Genomic DNA, 19,744 nt, shown 5'->3' with positions numbered 1-19,744 from the left:
TCTCTCTCTCTCGCTCGCTTTCTTTACATTTTCTCTCTCGTTTCTTTACTTCTTTCGCTTTCTTTACTTTTCACTATCTCTCTCGCTCTTTTTACTTCACTCTGTTTTGTTTCTCTCTCTCTCTTTCTTTCTCTCTCTCTCTCTCCCTCTCTCTCTAGCTTTCTTTGCTGCTCTCTCTAAAGCTTTTTTAACTTCTCTCCCTTTCTTTCCTTCTCTCTCTCTCTCTCTCTCTCTCTCTCTTTACTTCTTTCTCTTTCCATTTCTTTCTCTTTCCATTTCTTTACATCTTTCTCTTTCGCTTTCTTTACTTCTCTCTTTCTCTCTCTCTCTCTCTCTCTAGCACACACACACACACTCACTCACACTTTTCTTCCTATTATCTTTTTCGTAGTTTCCATCTTGTACTCCATTTTCTCTTTTTTCCTAATCTTCTCGGATTTTTCCCTCTAACTCCATCTCGCTCTCTTTCCTTCCCAGCCTCCTTTTTCATCAATATCATCATGTATCTCTCTCTCTCTATGTCTCTCTGTCTCCTAATTCTCCCCCTTTTTCTTCTCGGTTTTTTCAACTTCAGTTTTTCTCCTCTCTCCTTCCCTTGCAGAACACCAGCATTCGGAAGTTACATTTTAAAGAAGTAAGTGAGTAGCAGTTACTTGGTTAAATAGTAAATCAGTTACAGAATAGTTACGCTAAATAACCAATATCAAATGAAACCAGATCGAACAACCAATAGTATTTGTCAAAAGGCACGTGTATTGTTCATATTGACTTCGTTCTTACAACGAACATAGACTAGTTTAATCAGGAGGATGAAGTAAACATCACGATACGTGCAATCACTTACCCAGGATTCTCTACCATCGGCGCACTCTACGCTAAACCCTCCGCCAAGCTGTACTGATGCGTGTTAAGGTTCAGCTCTTCAATTTGCACAGGTACAAATTAGGTCGTACCTCTCAGACGAACTGGGGTAGGCAAACGAAGGCAAGATTAAAGAGTGACGAAATGTCAGTCAGCAATTACGTACGCCCTTAGAAACTGAATACTCTAGAGGACAGAAGTACAGAGAAATACTAATATCTAATATTTATTTTTCATTAAGGTCATTCTCTATTGCGTGTTATGTATCGGACTTTTAGCCATTGTTACAAGACGAATGGATGATACGGGATTAATTATAAAAATAACGTGGCGAGATCGATTTAATTAATACCCTTTGTGCATTTATTTCAAGACGGCAAAAATTCGCAAACCGTTAAGACACCCTAAGTCAGTGGTTCTCAACCTCCGTGACCCCGCGTCCCGGTAAATTTGTTTTTTAAAAGTTAATGTCCCAACAATTTTACTTGTAAAGAGTTTTCAAATTTTTAAGCTTTATAATATGTATACTTCAAATTAAATATTAATAAATAAATTATGCAAAATCATAGAAAGTATTAGTTTGGTTACGTCTAGGCTTCTTGACAAATATACTAGGTTGTACCAAAAAGTAAGGTGAATTTGTCTGTGAAACTCAAGTTTTTTGTGTAGCTAATTAAATTTTTTGTGTGTGTCAGATACCAAAGTGATGCAAGTCTGACGGCAATTACAGCCTTCTACGTCAACCCGTCTGGTACCTAGAGCAATTCAAAGATGGCGCAACGACTTGAATTTTCGATTTATTGAAAAACGTGCATAGAAAAATATATGAAACTGTAGTATGTTTGACACATGGTATCACACTAAAATTCAACATAGGAACCACTGCCTTCGTGGGCATATCGTGTGAGGTGGGTCAGGGAAATGCCCATTCGGTGGTGTTTTTGTTCCTCACTCAGATTTTTGGGCACCCAGCGCGCACGCACTTTCCTGAAGCCAAGTTGGTCATGGACGATACTCCTCACTGAACCATATGAGATGTTCAATGCATCAGCAACGTCATGCAACCTGAATATTCTGTCTTCACGGATCATCGCATCCACGTCTCGCACATTCCTGTCGGTGATGGACGTTGCTGGTCTGCCACTTCTGTCATCATCTGTCACACTACTCCTACCACTTGCAAATGAGTTACACCAGTCATACACTTGTTTCTGCGACATAACAGTCTCTCCATAGACCTCCAGCAATTCTCGATGAATTTCAGATGGATTCTTTCCCTTGACCCATAAAAAACTAATAACACTGCGCACCTCCTCCTTGAAGTAATGTTCAAATCGTTGCGCCATCTTTGAATTGCTCTAGGTACCAGACGGGTTGACGTAGTAGACTGTAATTGCCGTCAGACTTGCATCACCTTGGTATCTGACACATACAAAAAATTCAATTAGCTACACAAAAAACTCTGGGTTTTACAGATAAATTCACCTTACTTTTTGATACAACCTAGTACAATTTGGTTAAAATGAACTGGACTAGAGCCAATATCATTAAATTCATTTCGTTAGTGATGATTATCGTTGTCATGTTCCATTTCGGACAGCGGAGAAGTCAATTAATCAGAATATTTCCACTCCAGTGTATTTGTTAGTGAGAATTGCTGTGAAAACTGATTTGACCGTTGTGCCCGTCCGTAAATCTCAAAATTTGGAGGCGGGAAGCAACGTCGGCCCTGTTAGATCATTCAGTCGCTCACCGCCACTGTCACGAACGGAAGGTCATCGTCCAAGGTGGTTGCCAGCTCGGGCTGCAATTCGCTTCACCATTCCGGACCGGTCTCGAGAAGGGACCAACAGTTGTAAATCAAATCTGGAGGCTACAAGGGTGACAGTACCCTCTCAGCGGCTCTGCGAATCCTCAACAGCACCGACGAGAATAGCTGGACGTGGTTGCCAGCCCGGGCTGCAAGTCGCAAACTTGCGAGGAGAATCTCTCGCGACCGGGTAAGGAAATATAGAGTTCCTACTTTAATCTCTAGGTGCATTCCCGATTAACATTTCTGTGCATAAAGTGGACCAAGAAACAAACTCGAAGCGTATATTTTCCTTACCATTTTCGGTGTGGATAGGATAGCGCGCTACGACGCCAGGGGTCTCGGGTTCGAATCCCGTCCTGGATATTGGTGAGTGTACCTTCATCAATTTCATCATTCATCCTCATCTTCGCGATTAGCTAAAAGTAGCAGAAAAACGACGTTAAATAAAGAAATTCAATCAAACCACATTCGTATGTGGTCTTACAGTTGAGCACTGAGACATGAAATTAAATATAAATTTCAAATTTGAATTTGAGAATGTTGACATGCATAAAGAAATATTACGATTATAAATTGCAGTTGAGTGTACATAGATATATTTGTTAACAATGTTTTATTAATAATTGCATTAATTACTGATAACTGTGGTTAAAGTTTACGAAAGATAGGCAAGGCAATGCACCTGAGTAATTCACAGCTTCAGTTAGGAGTGCGCTATGCTATAAATAACCATGTTTTCTTTCGTGATCTGTATTCGCCGTATCTGTTCATCCCACGCACTCATTACTTCTTCAAAAGATTACGAGAAATGCGCCTGCGAAAAGGCAATAACAACCTATGTACAGGAACGAAAAGCTTAATGTCAATTTCACCATTCTATATAATATATTTATGCAGAATTAACAATTTCAGAGAGAATTTAAGCGGATCTCCCGTAACTAAGGTATTTCAAAGTTGGAAACCATGATTGAATAAAGCATGGAAACCACCTAATGGGCTAACCACAAGCTACTTTTGTTTTAAAAAAGTAAAAGAGCTTTCTCTTCTCGGTTCTTGAGTTACATTTAATACCCCAACCCACGTGTTGTTAGTTGTTAGGACTATTTTCGGCTAAAGCTGAACGGTCCTGCTCGTCTCTGTCTGTCTGACCATGTCTACCATCCATATCTCAAGAATCTCTTATTTCGAGAATGTATATTTGCTATACTAAATTATTGAATTGGCCAGATAGTCTGTGGAACTGGTAACGGTGAATGAGGCATAGTCGTATGCGAGACTATACTGGACAAGGCGATCACTTATTATGTTCCAATTGGCCAGTGGCGGCGATTAGGAGGGGGGGCGAGGGGTTGCACCTACCTCGCCACTTTTGCCCTCGCACTATGCAAAACCTTATCTACAAAGGGGAATATACTGTCTTTGCCCCCCTTCCCCCCAAGGAGTTTTGGCACCTTTCATCCCCGGTTTTGGAACCCAATCGCCGCCACTGCCATTGGCTATTTTATGTAGCAATATATAATATGATCTGCCTGTTTTTGTCGTTCGTGAGGATTTGTTTATTTTACTTCGCCTTTTGTGCCACTTTTGGCTAATTTGCGAAGATGGGGATGAGTGATGATATGATGAATGGACACTCACAAACACCCATGCCCAGGCCGGGATTCGAACTCGGCACCCCTGGCGTCGTAGCGCGATGTGCTAACCACTCCGCCACGGGGGCCGGCCGTTCGTGTCTCATTATTTGAATAAGCGGGGGAACCGTTTAAATTCAGAGAAACTGACATCCTGGTTTATTTAAAGGCACCAGGACAGCAAGCGCATACCCTCCAATGTAGGCTTACTTCGCCCCACTTTTTTTTATCCCATTATCTCACGAGCAAGGTCGCACATATCGTCAGAGAAGTGGCGAAAATCGAGTGCGCAGAACGAAGTAGTACAGGCGGCGGGAAGACTGGTAATTGCAGTCGCTTTCCTCCCTTCACTGAATCCCGTTTCTCTCACGTGTTCATTGGTGGAGCCGTCTCGCATCACTACATGCGCAGACACTTGTTTTCGTTCGCCTCCTCCAGAGATACCTTAGACAGAGTGTAGGTATTTAATATTTTCAGAGGATTGGCTTCTTGAGGTATTTTGTAGATGAAGTTCAGTAACGAACAATGACCAGGAAGAAATTTAGAACGGTTTGTAAATTAAGTTCAGTGACGAACAATGACCAGGAAGAAATTTAGAACACTTTGTAGATGAAGTTCAGTGACGAACAATGACCAGGAAGAAATTTAGAACACTTTGTAGATGAAGTTCAGTGACGAACAATGATCAGGAAGAAATTTAGAACACTTTGTAGATGAAGTTCAGTGACGAACAATGACCAGGAAGAAATTTAGAACGGTTTGTAGATGAAGTTCAGTGACGAACAATGACCAGGAAGAAATTTAGAACGGTTTGTAGATGAAGTTCAGTGACGAATAATGACCAGGAAGAAATTTAGAACGGTTTGTAGATGAAGTTCAGTGACGAACAATGACCAGGAAGAAATTTAGAACGGTTTGTAGATTAAGTTCAGTGACAAACAATGACCAGGAAGAAATTTAGAACGCTTTGTAGATGAAGTTCAGTGACGAACAGTGACCAGGAAGAAATTTAGAACAGTTTGTAGATGAATTTCAGTGAAGAACAATGACCAGGAAGAAATGTAGAGCGGAATTTAGTCTATCTAAATTTGAGGAGCCATGGATCCGATCTGAGAAGAGTATTCAATTTTTTGTGAACGTAAGATTTGTAAAAAGTGGTGACAGCATACAAGTGCTTTATTTCAGTAAAATGATAGAGTATACCCAGCATATGCATGGAACCCTTAGTAACTGCGGAGATGTGGTCAGAAAAAAATAGATTCTCATCAAATATGACTCCAGGTCCTTCTGTGCGGCAACTCTTTGAACACAATTATTTTCTGTGAAATGCTTTGTGTTCAATGTGATAGCATATGGGAAGATCCAAAATTTTCTACGAATGAAGTTATAATAAATAATAGTTTAAGGCGAAATAAAATATTTTGACTGGTGCATCTGTCTACCTGTAGAGGTCAAGTAATTGAAGTTACAATCGACACATTTTTAATATTTTGAAATAACTCTGGATCTTCTACAAGATTCGATCTCCATCCTTTCCATTTGTTTGTTCTCGTCACCAATCGAAACCAATCGATACCTATCGATTCTCAGAAACTATTATAAACAGAAACGTGAAATTCTGGAGAAACATCTACCTATTACTAACGTAACATAAAATAAAAAATATTGATCTGTTGTTTGTCCATCTGTCTGTGGCAAACAAACAAAGTAAACAGTCAAATAATATGTTTAACCCTAAAAAACACAATGACCTACGGGCCCCGTATACTGTGTGTGTGTGTGTGTATATATATATATATATATATATATATATATATATATATATATATATATATATATATATAAATGGATGTATGTGTGTATATGTATGTGTATGTTTGTTCCGGCATAACGCCTGGAGCGATTTCAACCAAACTTGGTACACGTATCACTTGCAATTTGGAAAGAAATACTGTGAGGGTAAGACACCCCTGGCACCCCTAAAGGTGTGGGTGGGAAGGGGTGACATGTAAAAATAATCGAAAACGACCGATATTAGTGTGGAATCCATAGTTTTCGGGATTGCTAAGATGAATAATGACACTCCCAATGCCGTTCAGCTTCATATTCATCACCTATCGGGATGGAGGGTGAGGGGTGAAAAATAAAATGTCAAGAATAACCTAGATTAGTGTCGAATCAATAGTTTTCGGAGTGTCTAAGCTAATTGGTGACATTCACTATGACCAAACTTGGTACACATATGACTTCAAATCTGGAAAGAAATACTGTGGGGGTAAGACATGCCTGGTCCCTCTAGGGGTGGGGTGGCAAGGGGGTGACATGTAAAAATTATCGAAAACGACCGATATTATACCGCGTTTATTAGAACCTATCCCGTTTCCAGCGCTAGCGATCGCTCGACAGTTTCGGTGCCAATGCGAAACGAGGAAAAAATCGTCTGCTGGGCAGCGAGGAGCGAATGGAAGCCAGAAGAGAGGCGCTTACGCAGACGCTGTTGCCACGTTGCGTATTTTAATTGGCTGCCTGGCTTTGACTTTCCCCAGCACGGAGAAAAGTCAGCGATCAGCTAGCGCGGGAACCGGGACGGGTTGTAACAAACGCGGTATAGTGTGGAATCCAAAGTTTTCGGGGCCGCTGAGATGAATAGTGACACTCCCAATGCCGTTCAACTCCAAGTTCCTTTTACACTATAGTTAGAATTCAATATTTTCCTGTCTAATAGAAGAGTGGGATAAATAAATACCCGGGCAACGCCGGGCAATCAGCTAGTTGTATAGAAAATGTAATTTGTTCTTTTACCTTTCGAACATTAAACATGTCTGACATATTCCATTGAATCTTCGTTCACACTTAAAACCTTTGAAATATTATTTGATTGTGTATGTTTAATTTTCAAATCTGTCTCCCCCTTAAATGCAAAATGGTAAGGGATGTGCCACGAAAGTCGTTTCGGAAAATTCCTCTTCACTCGAGAAAACACTATTATATTAAAAATTCAAAGACCTTACGTATCCTTAGAATTCATTCTAGATCTTTAAAGCGAATCTCGATACGGTTTTATTTCTATTTTCTAGATATTTGCAATAGTTTGTTGGCCTGGTAAGCCTATTTTCTATCACAGATATCTAGGTAACAGCAAAAGCAAGCCACACGAAAATTCACCTGAACGCTTAGATTAGATGTAATTTTGACAATTGGTAATATCATAGGTATCAATATTCTAAAATAATTTTGTTGATAAACTATTCATCTTATAGATCTTAATATATACACACTTGAACGGAATATATATATATATATATATATATATATATATATATATATAGTGTAATTATTGTATGATATATCGTATTCGTAATGGTATTAAATCTAAAATATATTACTAAATATTTAAATATGCATTATTTTTAAATACATAACTCGTATAAAGAAATTAACTTGTTTCTATATACTTTATACAGAAGTAGCAAACTAAGTCCTTTACCAACTGGGTAAAGATGTCAATAAATTTAAAGAAAAATGTTTTCTTATGTAATAAATTAAATGATAAAGTTTTTGCCTTCTGTTAATATAAATCAATTATATTTCATACTTATATTTGTCTTACATTCTTCTTTCATTATTATTTGTGTATATTGCTATTGATGTAGATCTGTTAATGATATCTTGAAAGAGAGAGTGTGTATATTCGACATTATCCTTTGTAAAGTATATTTGAAGTGAAAAGTAGTTGCTCATATTTTGTTTTTAGAACAATCCCCCCTCCCGAAACTTTTTGTGGGGGGATGTTTGAGGCCAAGATTGTTGAATACAGAAAATCACCCCTGTCCCCCCAAGGATTTCGCACTCTGTAACAATAAATTTCAGAGAGGCCTTGGAAACGTTACATGTAATCCGCCCACATAGTTTGAAGCTCCACTTGGACCAATAGAGTAATGAATCCGTAACAACAAAAACATCTAACCAACCGAGAACATTATAACATATCTCTTTAAAGTGTAGACCCTGGGGGATCTTTCGATCTGTTAAGAACATAAAAACCTCGTTGCCATAGCGACTGGTGTGTGCAGAAACCTCATTTGATCTGCATGTAATTTCCTTCATCCGTAACAACCAATCAAAAATGCCATTCCTTGGGAATAGAGGTCAACGGTAATAATACATTCTCGCTTGAACCCCCTTAAGGTCCAAGAGAATTGGAACTTCTGTTTTTGTTATTGTGTTGGTATTCATTTAGAGATCGAGTTGAGGGTTTCCGGTAATGTGCTAATAGTATACGACAATGTCTATATTACCGACTGCACCTGTTTCAAATTGCACTCAAAGATCTTCATGTTCCCAGAAGAAAAATACAGTTTTATCACTGTAAAAAACAACATTTATTTGTTTATAATTTGCTGTAGGGTTACACCTAATATACAGGTAGCTTTTTGTATCTGTTATGACAAATACATAAAATTGAATGCAGTGTTAACAGAACTAACACATTGTACAGGGTGTCTCAAAAGTTATTATCCATTGTGAAGGATAACAATGATTAAAGTACTAAACTTTAATGCATCGACTTATGCATTTTTGATGCTTTTTTGTTTCGGATGATGCATTTACTTCATTCAGTGTGGTTAGCGTACTGTCATATTAATGTTTTTCACTGTTCCTGCTTTAGGGAAAAACTTTAAAATAATTAAATTTGAATTTACGATATTACTAACGAATTCCTTGGTCTCATCAGGTTTGTGCCGATCTCTGTGGCTGAGTGGTTAGCACAGCGCACTACAAGGCCTGTGGTTCCGGGTTCGAATCCCAGCCTTGGCATGGGTATTCTTTCCAGAGGTAACAGACTGCCAAATAAACTTTAGCAGCAGTGTCACTTATATGTTATTTCTTTGTATATTATTCATGAGACATGTAAGGAATAAATATAACCAAGGAAATTTACAAGTAGTAGTTCTTCTTCTTGCATAGCAAAACTTCATCAAATGTATTCTGCCAGCAATGTATAAAAATACATTTGGAGGTAACAGACTGACCCAATTGGCAACCTGGATTTTCTGAATGAAAGATAATGAATTAACATTTGAGAATTTTTCACACTCACATTTTGGAGTTTACAGACATATTCGGAATCTCAAATGTTCTTTCAATCAATGTACTGCACATTTACTGATATGTAATTTTGACCAAAGTTCACATTTTCTTTTCTCGTATTGCTCACAATCCTCTGTAGTGCTCTGTGTTGTCCTATTATGTGCTCAGTGTCCCTTTACAGCCTCCGTTTGTAACCTAGGTAAAGCGATTTTAGTTCTTACGTATTGATCGTTGCTATGGTAAGGGACGTGTCCCTATGTAGTGTGACGCTCCCAAAATTTTCATTTCAATCTTTCATTCCATGCCGAAATTCCAAACGAATTCCTTGGTTTGTACTAAGGCTGTAATGACCCCGAGTTTGCCATTACTTCGTGGTTTTATATTATTATATTTTATATTATTATTATTAGTATTATACAGTTAATAATTCATATATATATATATGCATAAATATATTAATGCCTTCAGCCAATTTTCTAATATGGCCGCCTTTATAATCAAAATTATACACATATCTACAAGTATGAATAGCGACAAATTTAAGCAATTTACATAGTTTCAACATTAATTGTTTCATTTGCTTTTAAATATTCTAAAGATTGTTGTAAGTTTCATTTTAATCAAGTTAGTGAAGCCTAAGTTAATAATTTCTGAGTTAAATTCCTTATATCTATTTGTTGTTTCATGTTTCTGGCAAACGCCATTCGTTTCTCTTATATTTTGAAAGCCATTGTTGATTTATTTAAACTCTTGTGGTGTGAGAAGATCACGCGCTTTTCATTGCATTGTTGCCACCACATACCTAAATTCACTGTGCCAGATTACTGTACATTTCTAATATATTACTGTTGGCTTTTATCAAACTTCCTAGTATTAAAAGGTTATTGTGTCTGGTAACACTGTGTAACTGAGGAGGTGTTTTCGCCTTCCAGAAAAACGGTTAGTAGTTACGCGGAGAGATTTGAATTAGCAAGAGGTGCTTCGCGTTACGGGAAAGATAGGCTTACGCATCTCGTGCTGTACCGTTCAAAAGTATTTGAATTGTAATTTTTAGTCTTACATGATATACGTGCGTGTCTATAATAAACGTAAAGTTGAACATATTCCGGTTTTTCTTTATTTCGAAAGTGTATTTCGTACTTGTGGATACCTGCATCAGGAGGACAACCTCGTGGATTGTCATTGTACTGCACCTGTGGATCCAAGGGGAAGGAACGCAGTAACTTAGCCCGAACCCTGGGATTATCCAGCATGCTCTGCTGAGCTTGTAAGGTAAGTGTACTTGTGAAGTGCACCGCTACGCGGGACGTAGCAAGTTTGCTATGGTAAGGGACGTGTCCCTATGTAGTGTGACGCTCCCAAAATTTTCATTTCAATCTTTCATTTCATACCGAAATTCCAAACGAATTCCTTGGTTTGTATTAAGGCGTTCCATTGTAAATTAATGAACGAATCCTGCTTTGATGGCGAATACTGCTCCTTAAGGGTATGAGGAACAGTTTCCACATGCGATGATCCTAAACTGCTCCTTCCCATTGGCCTTTCCTCGTGGAGAACTGGGGACAAAGAGGTCTGTGCTCATTATGCTCATGGGAATATTGTTTTACTTGCGGGAATAACAAACTTTCGAAGGCGTAGAAAAACATTTGAATGGATAACGATTATTTTGCCAGGCAGAAAAGTCAAAATTTCAATTTGGTTAAACGTAATTTGAAGTTTACCTCTCCATAAGGAATATATGTGATCTTCTTAACACTTTTTCATCATATTTTTCACAGATCGTTTGAGCTTTGGTTTTAAGTTCACTTTATGCATATGATGGCTAATCGGGATTGGACCTACAGTTTAAAGTGGGATCCGAAGCACTTGTGCCTCCTTCGGGTTTATTGATTGCAAGGCGACGACGTTGTCACTACACCATCGGGGAGGCCCTGTTTCACAGATCGTATTAAATAAGCGCTTCCACTTTCAACATGGGGAGAAATTCATGCTCTGTTTTGCATCTGTCGTTTTTAACAGTAGCAGTTCACATTTCGATATTATTGAAATAAATGTGTACCTGGAGTGAGACTGTCCCTCGTGGACTTAACCCAAGCCTTTGCGACGTTTCTCTTCGTAATTCAGAAATCCAAGTAAAGTTTCTTAACGAAATACAACGTTTCCATTGCATTTCTTCTTTATCGGCGGCACAACTAAAGAAAGCCAAGAAAGTTTAGGCAAAGGAGCATCGCGTCGGAGCCTCTTCATCCCAACAGACTGTTCCTCTTTACTTTAAAAGATCAATGCACAGTCTCAATGCAGGCTTCAAATTTCTTCTTGTCTTGTCTTCCCACAACCCATTGATTCCCTCCTGCTTTCCTCTCTCTTGCTTATTATTCCATCTCCCCCTCCACTCCTTGGAGAACAATGATACCCTGATAAATGCTTCTCTCGTGTTTCCATCCCAAGAACCGTTGACGAGGACCAGCAAAGGTGGCTTTGAATACGAAATAGCTCGGAGGATACATCGGCTGAAATGACGTTCAGGCACCCGCTGCTTCTTCGTGACGATACAAAGTCTCAACTTCTCCGCTCTCCAGGCTGGAATCTGAAGACGCTTTGTTAGTCATAAACTTGCATGATATCACTTTACGTACTGTGTAATCGTTATATGTAATCCAATCTCAGGAACGTTGTTTATGGGAGGCTGAGGCACACACACCCCGAAAAGCCCTTGGATTACTGGAGCCTCCAAATTATTTATTTAGAAAACTTTCCATGTGGATCAAAATCGTTTTCACCTTTGTAGCTACTGTAATTGTAGGGATGAAGATAAAGTTGAATATAAATCGTAATAATTTACCTCTTGCAAATATTCGTAAAATATTCAATGTGTAATTTCTATTGTGACTGTCTTCTACATTCACAAATAACTAATATTTACTTTCTGTTGTGTAGAAGTTTATAAAATTAACAGGGACCCATTGAGATTATGAACGCTGGATCAATGTCGATATTTGTTTTAAGTTGTTGACTTCGATTCGTTTTTGTTATATGTAAGAAGATTGACTTAAATGTCTTGTGTTAAAAATCGCAAATTAGTTTGTATCGGATTCTTTGAGATGAAATAATAGTTTAAGGAATATAAATTGTGTTCTTTTAATTCTTGCAATGTAACATATATAATATTATGGAAACCCAGTTGAGCGCTGAGGACATGAAATTATATTTTTAAATTGAGTAATAGTCTGCTCATCCATCGCGTACTGTTTAGACTATATTCGGCGTAAGTATAGTTGCACTATTTCATGGAGAATGTGCGTCATTCCATACTACACTGTTCATGTTGTATGTTCTTGAAAGCATTGAAATGCCCTTTTGTTGGTGTTAGAGAAACATTTTAGACTTCTCTTTGCAAACATCTCGTCTCTTTTTCTCCCCCCCCCCCCTTCACCCTTCTCTCTATCTCTCTCTCCCTTCTTCATCATCATCATCATCTTCTTTTTATGCCTCCCAGATGGCGCAGTGTTAGCGTCGTCATCTTCCAATCAAGGGGTTCCGGGTTCGATACCCAGTGGAGGTACATAGAAATTCGGATCCCACTTTAAACTGTAGGTCCAGTCCCGATTAGCCTCACTGTGTATAAAGTGGACTTTGACACAAATTTAATCAATCTATCTCCTTCTTTCTCTCTCTCTCTCTCTCTCTCTCTCTCTCTCTCTCTCTCTCTCTCTCTCTCTATCAACTAATGCAATTCATTAATATAAATAGGCCTACGGCACATACATTATATACGCGCATCTGTAGCCTCCCGATGGAGTAGCTGTAACGCCGCCGGCTTATAATCAAGGCAGCTTTGGTTCGGTTCCTATTGGAAGCACATAGTGAGTCTATACTTACTTTGAACTGATATCTAAACACTGATAATGATAAACCCAAAGGGTCACCACTGTACCTGGTTTCCTTCGGGGTGTGTCTCGGCTGAGTGACGACGTGGCACTGTGTCGGTCCATCGAAGGTGTCCTCAGAGGATTCACCCAAACCTTTTGAACGGACCGACTTAACACTGTCACTCGCAGCATACTTCGTGCTTCGCTCTCTCGATCAAGACTCCCCCGGCGACCTTTCGTCACCCGAGGACTGCTGCCGTTTTTGATTACACAGCATTTTTTTCCGGCTCGTGACATATATACGATTTTGACCTCCTTCCCACCAAAGCACATCAGCTTAGCTATGCCTTTATTCAATCCACGCTGAAAGCTTATAATTTAGTAAGTTCATTTTCAATTCAATATCACTGTTCAAAATTCAGGAACAAATCCATATTCCAGCTTATATCTGTGAACTTGTTCTCTGTGTTGTAAGTTCTGTGTCATATTCTTTACAATATCTTAGTATATTCGTCTGCATAGCATGACAACTAAGTCCGCAAATCATTGTGCAAATATAACTTCTTTTTCTATTAATCAGACAGCGTAGTGCTTATTGTCGCCTTCTAATCAACGGTTCTCAAGTCTGGTTTCTGGTGGAGATACAACGTTATGGTTTGAATACCACAGTCAACTACAGGTGCAGTCTCGATAAGCTTATCTGTGCATAAAAGGACGACTTAACCTTTAAGAAACCTCGATATTTGAAGAGAGAAATGTTGATTATTTTTATAAAGTTTATCGTGATGTTTTCAAACAAAAATTTCCATGTATCCTCTTAACTAATAAAAATTGACTTTTCATCGTTTCAATAGGATTATTCTTGTTGCACCATCATTGCTTTGATGGGTTACTGGACCAGGCAGTCTGAAAACGGGTAATCTAATAATGAACAAAGTCTGTTCAAATAGGATTCCAGAGCTTCAATACAGTGGAAAACCAACAGCCGTGCTTCCCTCTACAATCCACAAACGCTTTCCGACTTCCGCTATCAACACATCTCTTTATTCCCCTTTCTAGAGACGATTTTCCAATATCATGCGTTTTCATGTGTGCCTTTCCAGCTTGTTGGCAATGTGAATGCTAACCATTCAGCTTCATTGTTAGGCTATTGTTCCTTCTCTGAATTCACACAGAGATTCTTGCAACAATACAAAAACAATGCAACAGGCTATTAAATACCATTCAATTTGTTCTGTTCCATTGTAACTGCACGTGTGTATTAAGAACGATACTGAATGAGCCTGATCAACAAAAAGGGATTTATATTTGCCAAAGATGTAAATACAGAGTGAACATAAAAGAATATAGCAGTTTCAACAATATTTTCTTTAATTTCTCGTAGCGACGGGATTTGAGAACAAATGTTATATTGGATTTTTTTGCGAGCTTGTACTTTCCCTCACTGCCGTGGGCGACGGCACTGTCGAGAAATGGCGAAACATATTCTGCTTATCTACCATGGCCGACACGTTCTCCCGACCGCTCCCGATGTGATTTCTTCCTTTCAGGATTAGTGAAAGACCATGTTTACGTGCCACCACTCGCGACCGATCTGCCTGAATTGAGAAACCGGATTATTTCAGTCATTCAGCCCGTCACATCAGACATGCTGATTCGAGTGTGGCAGGAAATGGACTTTCCGACTGATGTATGCCGTGTCACCAAGGGATCGCACATTGAACACTTGTAATGTAAGTTGCATAAACTTGGACAGTTCTTCTTTCATCCAATGTAACATTTGTTTTCATACCCAGTCGCTACGAGAAATAAACAAAAATGTTGAAACTGCTATATTATTTCATGTACACCCTCTATATATTGAGTTATGATGAATTAAATATGGACTTACGCTTGTGACAAATGAAAAGTTCATTACACAAGTAGATCACCTAGTTAAATATAATGCATTGGGTTTAAATGATATTGATTGTAATGCCAAATTCAAATACAAAAGTGCGAATCTCCCCCTATTGTACATGAAGACAGATTTATATTGACAGAAACTGGTTCAATAACTTATGAAGTAATGGGAGCAATGGATTTCACCGTGAAAGCTTGAGCTTGCATTCTCTACGGTTGACTACAATAACAGACACATTGTACCAGGTGGCGCAAAAGTCAGTTTACCCATACAGAAATTCAAGTTTGTACACAAAATTCAAGTATACATACAAGATACAAGTAGATACACAAAATTCCAGTTTCAGTGGTTTCGTTCAAAGTTTCCTTCAATGTTTGCAATACATTGTGTGCAACGACAACAACAGAATTGCTAATAGAGTGCATCACACATAAATTTGCCGTTGCGTAGATACCAATTTTCGTTTCGTCTCCCTCTCTCTTAGTATCACGTGTTCTACCCTGCTCGAAAACATTCGCTATTGTTGCCATATTGTCATTCCATTCCTGGACACACTCGCGCAAACATCATTGAAAACAATTGAATAGCTCTCCAGCTCGCGGTTCCCACCGTTCGGCAGGGACGGTAATGTGCCAATATAGCACGGCGTACTGCTTGCTTCTTTTATGCAGTGCATGTTCATTGGCTAGCTAGTAACTAGTGTTACCAACTGTAATAATGAAGCACTATTTCTGTCACGGAAGGGGAAAGGCAGGTAAAATGACGGTGAGTTTTGTTGGATTGGAAGCACCATATTTTTATTTTATACTAAGTATTTTACCGGTTTGACGTTGTGTACGTGTATTGCGTGTGCGTTTGTTAATTAACGTTAAATTCCATAATGCCTCCAGTTCTGTCAAAGTTGAAATCAAAAACCTTGCATAGCCAAGCTCGGGAAATTCTAAGCAACGTGCACGAGTTCATGAAGGAGGAAGCCAGTGAAGGTGTTAGCATCCTAATACAGCATTTTGGCAAGAGAGCAGCGGCTACGACTGGAGTTCCAGAACGAACAATCAGGGCTATCATGAACGAAAGACAATCTCTTGAGATGTTAGAAGGCCCCTCCACATCATTCCACACTCCCGGGAAAGAACGACAAAGACCAGCGACCAAATCGTCAGTGGACGCTTTCGATGAAAACGTTATCAGTAGGCGCATATACGACTACGCTCTGCGTGAAAATGAAGTGCCGACATTGAAAAAATTGCATGTCAAATTACAGGCGGACATACATTTTGCGGGAAGTCAAGAGAGTTTGCGACGTTTGCTGCGAAAGATGGGATTTAGGTGGAGGAAGAGGAGGCTGTCATTTTTGCTGCTTAATGCGATGCATATTGTTTTCTGTGTTAAAATTGCCATGCTTTGATGGGTGACCAAGTTCATAGCAGGGTCGGCGGAAGGGGAGGGCGTACCGTGCCATCGCCCAGAGCGGCAAAATTTGAAGAGAAGAAAAAATAAGCCTATTGAAAACTGTGATCAAGCGAGATATTCTTTTGCGCTGAATAGTATTGAAATAGCATAAGAAGTTTCATTATTTATTTTATATTTTGATGTTTTAGTTAGGAATATATTGATTTTCAATTTTCCGTTGCTGCGTAATGACCGGGGGGGGGGGGGGGTCGAAATAGAGCGGCATCTGCCGCCACCTCCCAGGGAGGCAAAATGACTAGCGCCGGCCCTGGTTCATAACAAAAGAAAAAGCCGCGCAGCTTATCGTCTAGTGGCAGTATATGTACTTGTTATTGTTGTGGAAGCCGGCATCCTTTGTAAATGTACAACAAAGGCAACCGACTGTCGCCGATCTCAGAGAGGAAATAATAATACTGCTTGAGGAGGAGTGTTATGGTGCAATTGTAGCGGTTTAACACGTTGGCATGTTATTATCTGCCGTTGCAGTTCCATACCAGTGTATACGGGTTTTGGGAGTGAAAAGTTAGAACGCCACCAGTGCATTAATGCAATGAAAAATAATATATACAGGGTGTCATTTTAATGCCGCCCACGGACCACGGAAACGTATAGAGGACATCAAAACAAACAACATTTCTCAGTAACATTTTTCTCGTTGGTGCGTCATTTCGGCGCTACAGTCGTTCAAAAAAGTCAATTTTGCCGCCTGAATGCTGGCAACCACACACAACATTTAATTGCATTTGTGACGTCATATCCCGTCGTGAAGCGATGCGTTCCAGGGTTGCCACGAACACTCATATTCTGTGAAAAACGACATAGCTACAATCAGCCACATTATGTATCGTAAAAGAAAACGATAAAACACGTTCTTTAACTTAATAGGAAGTAAACAAACGATACGAAAAATGCTAGAAAGAAAATAGAATTCAAGTGGAAGTGGTCATATCGAATTTTGTCTCAGCTTACATGTCAAATATTTGCAAATCTAGTTACCAAGTTGGCATCTACAATTTAGTCCATCCACTTCGTCCTTCTGATACTAGTTGTCTGTGACACACTGAACAGATGACAAAATAGAAATGAAAGCACTCAAAATTCCAAAGATAAGCAACACATAATATAATGTATATTCATTATGAGGCAAGTGATCAATATGGTTGAAAAACAGGGATATAAGTAGTAGTAATACAAGCTCTCCGACGACTGCCTTTATCTATGCACTGGATACACATCTAATAGTTTGCAACTGTGAACAGGGCAGTATATTCGCTACTGATGCATCATTAGATTGTTGCTGTGGTTGTACATGTTTTAACAGTAATGTAACAACGTGAACCTCTGATACTTCCGTTATCAGCACAAAAGTACCACAAGGCATCTGGACACAAACCTGTAGATATCAACCTTGCAACGAGATTTGCAAATATTTGACATGTAGCTGGGCGTAAACAGTCACATGTAAGCTGAAAGTCAAATGAAATGTAATGTTGTTGATATTTGATATGTAGGCTGAGACAAAATCCGATATTGACACTTCATTTTGAATAAGTTTTTACCATTTCTTATATCGTTGGGTCACTTCCCCCTTCCTTTGAGATGACTGCTGATCTTCTGGCTGGTAGACTATGATGATGGGTCTACTGGAGGCGTTTCTCGATTCGTTTTATACCTAATCATGTGGTTGGTAGTTTGTCAATTTTCACAAAATTTGTGTGTTCCTTGCAACCCTGCCGTGCGCTGTTTCGCCGCAGGAAATGACGTCACAGATACGATCAAATGTTGTGTTGGGTTGCCAGCATCCAGGCGGCAAAACGGTCTTTTTTGAACGGCTGTAGCGTCGAATCGACACACCAACGAGAAAAATGTTACTGAGAAAAGTTGTTCGTTTTGATATCCTCTATACGAATCTGTGGTCCGTGGGCGCCATTAAAATGACACCCGTATATATTTTTTATTTTGTTTGAAATCACTCAAATAAGGAATCGTATGAAGAAGTCTTCTTTGCAGCATTTTTGGTAATTTTACTTATGTGTTAGTTCATATTTTGCGAATTTTTAGTCCATATGTATGTAGCTACATACAAAGCCACTTGTTAGTACATATTAATCCTAGTTCTGGTATAATGCATGACGTTTAAAACTCAACGTTAGATGGACCTGAATTCTCTGATTTTCTTGTTGTAGGTAACAGCTGTGCATCGGCGCACTGCAGCGATTTTTCTATCTGCTCCATTAGCAACACTGCTTCTTTAGTTGTTTCGCGCATCGCACGGCAGAAATATCTGCGCTGGACTCTACGATGCAGTAAACGTGTATTATTGTTGATGACATGAAACGCATTGTTAATTGAGTCTTTCAGTGCATTCAAATCTGCTGGTGACGATGAGTAAGGCTATACCATATCCTTAACAATTCCCCAAAAGCAAAATCGCTTTTCAAATGTCTCATCTAACAACAAACAACCACACTACAACAAGCCAGACACTCAACTGTCGACAAAAGAATAACGAGTGCACTGTTGCCAGAGTCACACGACAATGTTACCAACCGTATACCTAAAAAATATTACTTAGGACAAGAAGCACATACAGTATCGTAATACTCTTATCAATGTGCTATTTGGGTAAACTGAGTTTTGCACCACCCTGTATATAGTCAAGATTTAAAATAAACAGAGAACATAAAAGAACGGAGTACAGATGAACGGAAAGCTGAACACAAGAAGTAAAAATGTAGTATCTAGCATGAATATGGAATATATGTTGGAAAATGTTTGAAAATATTTAAATTATATGAAAAATATGACTAAAATATGTTCTTAGAGTTAATATATTTAAAAATATGGAAATAAAATTGCGTTTTTCGAGTTTACGCACCACAACCCGCAAAGATAATAATCATTTTATCATAATATGTAGATATGTATTTATGTATAAATCCGTTCCCTACTGATTGAATTGAAGTTTTAAGTCCACTTTATGCACAGTTAGGCTAATCGGGACTGGACCTACAGTTTAAAGTGGGATCCGAACCACTATGTGCCTCCACCGGGTATCGAACCCGTGACCCCTTGGTTACAAGGCGAGGACGCTACCACTGCACCATCGCGTTCCCTACTGATCAGT

General features: G+C 39.0%; 2 protein-coding genes across 4 annotated transcripts in view; one reads left to right on the top strand and one right to left on the bottom strand.

Annotated features, from left to right (window-relative positions):
- Nucleotides 1-19,744, top strand: part of LOC146001672 (uncharacterized) — a 713,225-nt gene that overhangs the window by 55,202 nt on the left and 638,279 nt on the right. The gene's annotated exons all lie outside the window — the stretch shown is intronic.
- LOC146001364 (protein GVQW3-like) lies at nt 1,722-2,207 on the bottom strand. The gene has a single exon (XM_083138679.1). It carries the CDS (start codon nt 2,205-2,207, stop codon nt 1,722-1,724), a length of 486 nt encoding a protein of 161 aa, XP_082994805.1.

The sequence above is a fragment of the Lepisma saccharinum genome, chromosome 17 (assembly GCF_977018435.1).
Source record: "Lepisma saccharinum chromosome 17, izLepSacc3.1, whole genome shotgun sequence".
Classification (NCBI taxonomy): Eukaryota; Metazoa; Arthropoda; class Insecta; order Zygentoma; family Lepismatidae; genus Lepisma; species Lepisma saccharinum.
This window is presented reverse-complemented; position numbering and strand designations above follow the sequence as displayed.